Here is a 9,370-nt window from a genome sequence, read left to right as displayed (position 1 = left end):
ATGGCTTTCTGGAACGAATTAAGTTCGATTTCGGGGTACCACTGTATCAGCCTTCCCGGCGTGTTGCCTGTTTGGGTTGTATCAGCCAAATGAACAGTATCGGTGGGCTGTTACTCTCAAACATCCGAACAAAGGAATGAATCAATAGAATAAATCAAAGGAATGAACCGATGGTAGACAGCTGTGGCGGGACTTACGTCCGGCTAAGTAATATTCTAAAAAGTCTGTCAGAAATTCTCAATTATTCAATACCACCTGGAGATCCGAAGTCGATAAATAAAAGATTTGCATTTCAAAAAAAGCAACTTTAGCCCACAGAGAAGATCATCACACGCATTGCAATCTGCTTTTGAGATTCCTTTAATGGGTATGATATTTACAAGAACAATTTGAAGATAATAATCATAATAACCTTTTCTCAGGCGCGACGGAACTTTTCTGTTCTAACAAAGAACGTCCATTCAATGCCTGGCTGAAACGATAACTAACATATGTAGTTTATTCGTTATATATCTTAATGTAAAGATTTTGGCATTAATTATAAAATGAGCACAAGTATGACGAGTGTAAGATATTGATATTCATTTCGCCAGCTTGTTTTGCCTTTCCATATAGCCTTGTCACACAACTTGCAGAAAATTAAATTGTACGTAACTTCGAAATTAACAGCTGGTTGGAGATTTAAATTCGCCTTTTATCTGGAAAATAATCGTTGCCCAATTATATGAGATCGCTCGTAGGTTTTAATTTTACAAACTAAATTACTCGAATTTTAGAAAGCATCCATAGTCTTCAACGACAAATGTACAACCACTGCAATGGCAATTAAACTTAATCTTTCTACCATACATTGCAGATAATAACTTAAATGCAATGTTTTCATCACTAGTCAAGCTCCAGATATACTCATTAAAACATTTGAAACGTATCTAATATTTGACTCAGAATTCCCATGACCATACTGCATGTTTTAATTGCCCGTTATTGGTAATTATTACCATAAAAAATAAATATCACTTAACACATCTTCACTTTTGTAAGCGGAACTTCCCCCGTATCCAAATGGGTACACATTTCCAGTCCGCTAAACCTGAAAAAGCTAAATTGAATAATAATGCCAAAGCAGCAGTATTTATTTAAATTTCTACTATTCTACATGATTATTAAAAACAAACAAAAAATTGTGACATTTCAATCCTATGCACTTTGTACGTATTTCTTTCGTTTTTCACGTAGTTCCCCCCCCCCCCTCTTCTTACATTTCATAGCGTTTTGTCCGGAGAAACGTCTCACCCAAAGCAAACATCCTGAAGCTTGCCGCAAAAACGAATACGAAGTTGAAGACAGCCCAATGTGCAGACGAACAAAATAAAAGTAAGCTGAACGTGATTTTTTCTTTAAACGGATTCCAAAAAAAAAAAACGATTCAATAATTTCTTTGCAGGGGAAAAAAACTAAATTTAAAAAAAATCACTTGTGGCGTCGTCGAACATTCCGGCTGAAATGTAATATCGTGCATTGTTGAACACGTATTCGTTGCAGGCCGACGCCAAGGCAAGTCTTCTCAGTTTAGGATCACACGCACAAGTTCTCGTGACACTCGGAAATATTTCCACTCCCGATATTCACGGGGGACACATCCGCGCGTTGCCATCTCAGGGTCGCTCCCGTCTGCGCCGTCGTCGCTGCTGCCGCCGCTGCCCGCCGCCGCTGCCGCTACTGTGACCTCCCAAAGAGTCCCCGCGTCTCCCGCTGCGTTCGCCCTCCAACCGCTCCGCGTCGTCGCCTCTGCTCCCGACGTCACGTGCGATTGCACCACCCCCCCCTCCTCCACCCCCAGCGGGATTTGTCCGAGAATTATGAGTCCCGCTCATCATCCTCTCATCCACTTCTTGACCACTATTGGGTGACCTGTAACCAGAGCGAGCAGGATATTAGTTAAACAGCCATTCGTACAAAAAAAAGTTTAACAATTAATACGCTTTGGTTCTTTCGGTAAAGTCACGTAGGATAAAATAAAATACAATTATTTTATACCTACGTATGGATTCCTGCAGTCACGAAAGCTTCAAATCAAAGTTAACAATTAAGTTAGACGTGCACTGCCGTGGACAACGTAACATTAAGAAGGGACATGATCCTACTTTAGATGATCTTTGTCGCTGTCTTTTTTGTTTGTTAAGACAGCCACAATCTTTTTCACGGGTGTAGAGATTTGTGCATCGCACAGTGAAGGTGGCAAAAGGCGCGGCGCTGAAACGTATCGCTCGCGCCATTGCTGGCGGGAAAAGGGGCCCTTCCCACTTGGCGAGAGCTCCGGACAACTTCACGAGAGAGTGCGTTGGCCTACTCTTCCAGGCTGGCCAGACACCATGAAAGAAACTATCGACAATTTGTTCGATTTATTTGACCAGAATCCCACTGGGCTACGTTGCTCTTTTTTCAGAAGTGATCTGGCTACAAATGATAGCTCAATGAAGTTGCTTATCACCCTGTAGACATTTATAGCAGCCAAATGCTCTAAATGCACGTCGATCTTAAATGTGGAGGGAGAAACTGGAGAACAGGTATTGTCAGGGTCGGGATCGAACCCACGACCTCCTGTATACCAGGCGAGGTAGTTCATATGTCGCTACAGTGAGGTGTGGAGAGGCTTTCATTCAGCAGAGGATCGATCATGGTTGTGCAGGGTGATATTTAAATAAAAAGCAAGACTGTTTAGTTGATGTTTCCTCTTAACACGTACAGTTTATACGTGTCTATCTATTTACGTGCTAATTCTCGTCATTTTCCCGTGAAATGCACAGGAGGCATAGTCGAGCAACATTAATCACTGAATACAATTGCAGGTAACCTCGTCGCAAAAAATAAAACTTTAATTCAGGATAACACCTCTGGAATAGCTAAACAGCGTTCATGATGTGTTTGAGAGATGTCAAATTTGGCATTTGTGTCTCTTGCATGGCTATTTTTTCCATCTTTTCAATGCGCTGCAGAGAAGCTCAGATATAGTAAATGTAATTATGAAATAGCAGTCCAAAATGATGTCATTTGCAGCATCAACACAAATATATATACTTTTTAAAGAAAGCTAATTTACTTTTAAACCCACACTTATTTCTAACGAGCAGCGTTAGAGGGACGATTTTGAAAGTTTAAGCCGACACACAAGCAGATTAAAGATGATTAAATAATCACAGATGCGAAATGTTTTTTTTTGTAAATGTGTTAGTGACAAACTTTTCACACCTTAGCAAATCGCATTTTTGGATGAGCTTGCCTAATATTTGAATGAGCACGTTCTCCATCCACACTTAAATCTGGTAGATGATCCGGATTACCGATATAACTGCAATTGCGGAAAGTGATGCTATTATCTCTACGCCCGCACCGCTTTAACCATCAGCTGTTCCTCACTCATTGGGGGGGGGGCAGGGGGGGCAGCGACTCGGTATCCACGTGACCGCAATCATGGCGGCACGAAAACCGACAAATTCAAGACAATGGGAAATAACAGACGGCGCAGTTTACATGGGATGTTGGCTATCAACAACAAGGCAACTCCTATGACTAATTGGGAATGGGACGCAAGCGTAGGATTGATCACCCTGTCGCTGGCCGCCTTTGGGGAGGGTGTATAGTGTGAAAGGCCGAAACACCCGAGGAACCAAAGGTTCACTACTGACGATGCGCTCCCCAAATTTCACCAGGCTCACTGTTCATGAATTCTTGGAAGTGCTTGCACAAAGGATAGTAACATCTCATCCTGTGTTCTTTGGAATCTGAATTCACGGATCAAACTGCACATAACAAATGATTTGGTGATGTTGCTGCTCCTGCCGCTGCTGCTGGCAGTGGTGCACAAGCACAGCAAACAAAAAAACAAATAACTCAACAGGTTCGTCAATGAGAACACAGTGGCCTTAAAAAGGAAAAAAAAACATGTCATAGGCCACGTTTCGGGGCAATTGCCGTTCTTCAGTGTTATTGACAAATACGTTGAGTTCATTCTCCACACGGGTAATTAATTAATGTTTGTTACCCTAAATGTACGTATGTACGTTTTGCGTGATCGGATTATTTTCGTTTTATCCGGGCCACCGCTCCACTCACGATGCCAGATAATGGACAGCTGGCTGTACAGTGGAACTTTTCCCGGCTTCTGTCACTCGAGTCCGAGCGACGATTAAAAAAATCACGACATCAGGCTCACGGGTTGTGGGGTCAAAGTGTGGGGAAGCTCCCACCTCGTCCAAGAACAACTTCCGGCCTGTTTGGAAAGAGTAGGTCAAACGCCCTCCCAAGCACTCCCTAACCCGAGTCAATAACCTGCTGTCGTTTGTGTTGTTGTTTACCAGGGGCGGTTTCTTCATTAGGGCGATTGGGCGACGCACCACCAATGTCATTCAACCACAGAGTCACGCTAGCCGTCACTGTGCCTCTGGATATAGTCCAATCAGCGTCATGTCACGTTCTGTGGAGTACCGCCTCTTTTTGGGCGATTTCCCTCCGGCTGAGAATCGCCCCGAGTGACCCCATAGACTTACATTCAAAGATGTTTTTTTTCGAACGGGGGGCGCTGCAATGCATTCTCTACGACTTCCGGGAGGGCTCGCACTAACGTGCTTACGTTATCATACGTAAGCACGTTTCATCCAACAATATAATTTGTCGCCACCTAGTGGAATCTTTAATAAAAGAAACTTGAGTGGATTGTATTAATAGTGAGTATAGAAACAAACAAGATGTATTGTAAGAGTCACTTTATGTTTAATTAATATTAAAGAAGTGAAGTTGCCTTTACATGCTTAAGCTGTTAATTTATCCATTGCATGGGTGGACCTTATCCTTATCAATCATCCAGATATTTGCCCCCCCTGAGAGATTTTGCAGGAGCCGCCACTGTTGTTTACGCGAGACTGCGTGCCAGTTGTGCGGTGCTCCATGCCGTGGTTAATATTGGCACGTGCTTGGGCCGTGTCCCGCTCACCCACGGTGGCGGCACAAATACGGGCGACCTTGAGCCCGGTGAGACTTCTTTTTGGTTTTCTTGGCTTCCCCACCCTCCCCACCATGCCCAATTGTATTGCAACAGTGGCCATTGGCATCCAGGACGAATAAACGTCAATGCAAAGACATTGCCGAGCAGCGTGAAGAGAACGACGATGATGGCTTGTGAAAGAAAAGTGCCGTCGCAGAGAATGCTTGCAACCGAGATCCCTTCGTTTGACCTCTCGTCCACACGATGGATAGATGCCCGTCAGGTGGCAGAGCTGGAATTTCATCAAATTTGGTTGAGATTTTTAAAAAAGCAAAGCTTTTGAGTGTGCACGGCCAATGATGGCGGGCTCAGATCATCAATTTCATATTCAGATAATAGTAATAATAATTTCAACTTGTAACGCACCAAATACATAGCTATCTTAAGGAATAAATTATGCATTAACCACACAAACTTGTGGGGAAAACATGTAAACAAACACGCTCTGATAATATATGGGCATTGTCTTTGAAACTGATTGGCCTACATCAGAGACAGCCTTCTTTATGGCCTAGTCTCACCAGTGCTAGACCAGACAATGCCAATAGGTGAACAGGACAAGTATGTGCAGTTACATTTCGATTTAAAGCTTTCGTGACTGCAGGGATTTATATTCTTGGTTCTTTCGGTAAAGTCACGTAGAAGGGAAAACACATTTTCTTTCTGTGGTTTTCACACCTGATGATGATTGCTTGTGTTGCAATCGAAACGTCGTGAGAATTGTATTGTTTTATTTTTATTATTTTATTGTTTTCCCTTCTACGTGACTTTACCTAAAGAACCAAGAATATGTGCGGTTAATGCAGACTTTATGCCTTGAAATAGATATCTATTTGGTCATAATAAAGGTTTTTGGGTCAGATCGCGTTATTTATAAATGTGTCGTAACCCTCCACCACCTGACACGGCCAAACAATAAAAATGTGTCACGTTTTTCAAAGGACAAAATAATTAACTTCTTTAGCCCACCGGTGTGTTGAAGAGAGAATCAACAGCATTTAAAAATTTGAGTAGTACGCCGTTTCGCTGATAATTACAATCAGCTTCATCGGGCAAGAATGGTGAAGCTTTTCTGTTGCTTCCGGTCTTAAATAGAGCAGCATCAGGGTGACGTCATCATTTAATTCAAGTCAATCTGGTGCAGTGATTCGAGGCAAAGAGGGGGAGGGTATTGTAATGATATAGATTGGTAATCATTCAATTGTTATTCATTGGTATGTGTTTCCCTTATAAGGAATTGTAATTGTATTTATTTAATAATACGCTTCCAGACCGCACTGAGCCTGTAGCTGTCAGAGCGATTGAAGTTATTTCTGTTTGGTGTTTATTTGTCTATTTGGTGTTTGAACATCTTAACACCTCTTGTTTTTTGGCCAGAAAGGGTAAAGCCGATGCTTATTTTTTCATCATTTTGATAATGGTAAAAAAAAGTTCCCGTAGAGATTGCAACGTGCCACTGCACAGTAGTCGTTCGATCTCGAAGAGCGAACGACTCAGAGGTGTAAGGAACCACCGGCAAGCAGGAAGAACAGCAAGGCGGTGAGCCGGCACTAGATTCTCCCTCCAAAGCTCTGCGATCCTCTCTATATTAAGGTGTTATCGGCAAAAATTAATGAGCCTTTACACGTGGGAGGAGACTGGAGCATCCGGAGGATACACACGCGTGCGAGGGGACAGCATGACTCGGAACAGAGGGAGTCCACATTTCCCTGTACCGCCTGCCCCTGGAGAGCCAGGATACAGTTCCTCCCCGACGCCCACGGGAAGGGAGCTTAAACAACATCTGTGTGTGATCCGCCAACTCTCGCTGCTGCCTCTACATTTGTGAGTTAGAGGCCACGTACATACCCACCACCACCACCTCGGCTAAAATATCTGCGAGCATTCACCAAAATATGGATTTTTCAATTGCTATGGGCAGACTCAATCCTGTCATAGAAATGTGGAATTTCTACCACTGGCTGCCAACAGAGTGCTGGATTAAAGGCCACGTCCATACCCACCACCACACCGGATAAATTACCTGCTAGCATTCAGCAAAAATATGAATTTTCCAATTGCTATGGAGAGACTCAATCCTGTCATATAAATCTGCTGCCAACACAGTGCTGCATTTACAGCGCACGTGCTTACCTACCACCGGCTCAACACTCTGACCCCTGACCCCAGCGAGACGACACCGGCCTTCATCGTAATGATTTACGTGAGTGCGGTCATTATTTTGGTAAACCAAGTACTGCGCTTTGTATTTATCCAATTCGTTGAATTCATGTAACTGCATTATCTCCGTAGCCACTGGGTGATACAAATGCAAACCCAAAACACCGGATCACGATAAATATTGCGATAAAATATATCTCAGTGACACCCCATTCATCTAGAGGTAATACCTGCTCTTGTCGAGAAATGCATTACGATATTGACCGTAACTTTCGCGTTCATTTTGCGTGTATCTGTTAGAAAGCCAGACCTCCAGAGAGCATGTAAAGTAAGCGTCTGGCTTTTGAATACAAGCACACGTGTGAAGTGTGTACATGACACGTGCATAACGCAGCGTGGACAGATGCGTGCCTGAAATCAATCGACACGAATCGAACCAATCAATGAGTATTTGTTTGCTATACATTTCCACATGATGATAAGCCGCTTCGTTTGAGCTATCATTTTGTGGGCCAGGGTCGCTTCTGAAAAAGTGCTATAGAGCTCAGCGGCCTTCAGAATCAGAATCTTTATTTTAGACCGGAGAAGGAAGAATCTGATGAGCTATGAAGCTCTTTTTCGCAGATGTCTAGTACGGGCGGGTCAGCAGTAGTTTCAATGAAAACCGTGTACGTGCAAAATTACTCATCACTAAATCCTCATCGATGTCTTATCTCTATAGCGCCTATTTCTTATCTAAATGTGTTCGCCACTGCGGCTGCCCATGGTTGGCGTGTCGCACCTTGGTGGTTTTCACTTTGTTGCCGGAGGAGCAGCTCCAGCCGGTGCGGTCCGGAAGCACCTTGCACTCCTCCCCGTCGTTGCACGGCTGCATGTGACACCACCACTTCTCCATCACGATGTACGCTGCAACGACGACGCGACACGGCACACAGAGGAGCCCTCGTCACGACGTAAACGCGACCAAAAACGCGACACGGCACGCAGAGGAGCCCTCATCACGATGTAGACGCGACCAGCGACGCGACACGGCACACAGAGGAGCCCTCGTCACGACGTAGACGCGACCAGCGACGCGACACGGCACACAGAGGAGCCCTCATCACGACGTAGACGCTGCCAGCGACGCACACAGAGGAGCCCTCAGTAGGGCCGTTGGTGGAGGCCGTTGGCCTCGCCGCTCTCCCTGTAACTCCCTGCAACTCATGAACGTTACACACAAAGTGCTTGCCACAAATGAACATCGATACACCGCTGATCTCGTCAAGGAGCATAAACCGTCACGCGAACTCTGGTCATCCTCGCATTCAGCGGCGGCTTGTGGCTGGCCATCGAACAAAAACTGTCACCGCATCGCTCGCTTTCAGATGCGCTTCCGTGGCCGTCTGGAATGCTCTTCATTCTGATATCAGGAATCCACTGGAGCTATGCACTTTAAATAATCTAGATTGAAAATTAATTTCTTTAGAATCGTTTTTTCGTGTTTAGTTTAGTTTGTTGAGTTATCAATCTTGATTTAAAAGTGCACGGCTTCCAGTGGCTTTCTGGAACTTTGCGTTCCAGGCGGTCGCAAAAGCGCGTCCGGAAAGTGCGCGACGCAGAGCCCCTCCGCTTGTTCCCGCAACAACAACCTGAAAAAAAAGAGACGGTCCCCTAAAAATGGCCAAGCCAACGAGGGCCCAAATGGGACGACGGCCTGGAACCAAACTCGCGGCGACGCAGCGTCTACAGCTGGCGGTCACGTATCAAGAGCGCCTCCCTTCCCCTCCCTACGACTGCTGGCGCGAGACCGTGATGAGCGTGGGAAGGCATCAGGGCCGTGCGATGATGAGTCGGCGATGTGCAACTTCACGAAGAGTGAAGCACGACCACACGGGCAGGGGGGGGGGAGTGGCCGGGGCGAGTGCTCTTGGGCCGGAGCGCCCACCGGAGGCCGGGCGGGGAGAACGAGGAAGCCGTTGTGGGCCACCTTGCGTGGCCGCCTTGTATCCTCGGTGCTGTTGAGGCCGAAGTCGACCGCGGGGGAGGGCCCAGGCCGCTGATCTGTGCGCGCTCTGTTCCCTGCGCGTGTGGGTTGCAAGGGGCTTTTGTACGGCTTGGCGCTTCGGCGTTGATGTCTGCGCCGCTCGAGTGTTGCGCGAACTGAACGTGTATTCATATTCTTTGGGT

The 9,370-nt window shown here is 45.5% G+C and overlaps 1 protein-coding gene across 2 annotated transcripts in view; it reads right to left on the bottom strand.

Annotated features, from left to right (window-relative positions):
- Window positions 1-344: 344 nt before the first annotated feature.
- LOC133355625 (chemokine-like protein TAFA-2) overlaps window positions 345-9,370 on the bottom strand; it is a 124,957-nt gene continuing 115,931 nt past the window's right edge. For both annotated transcript variants that reach the window (XM_061572992.1, XM_061572993.1), the window contains 2 exons: window positions 7,983-8,107; window positions 345-1,911 (listed from right to left, as the gene is read on the bottom strand). In XM_061572992.1, coding sequence (XP_061428976.1) covers window positions 1,874-1,911; window positions 7,983-8,107 — 163 coding nt within the window. In that variant the 3' untranslated portion in view covers window positions 345-1,873. The remainder of the gene's footprint in view (window positions 1,912-7,982; window positions 8,108-9,370) is intronic.

This window comes from Lethenteron reissneri, chromosome 51, assembly GCF_015708825.2.
Source record: "Lethenteron reissneri isolate LAM-NWPU_2019-01 chromosome 51, ASM1570882v1, whole genome shotgun sequence".
In the NCBI taxonomy this organism is placed as follows: Eukaryota; Metazoa; Chordata; class Hyperoartia; order Petromyzontiformes; family Petromyzontidae; genus Lethenteron; species Lethenteron reissneri.
This window is presented reverse-complemented; position numbering and strand designations above follow the sequence as displayed.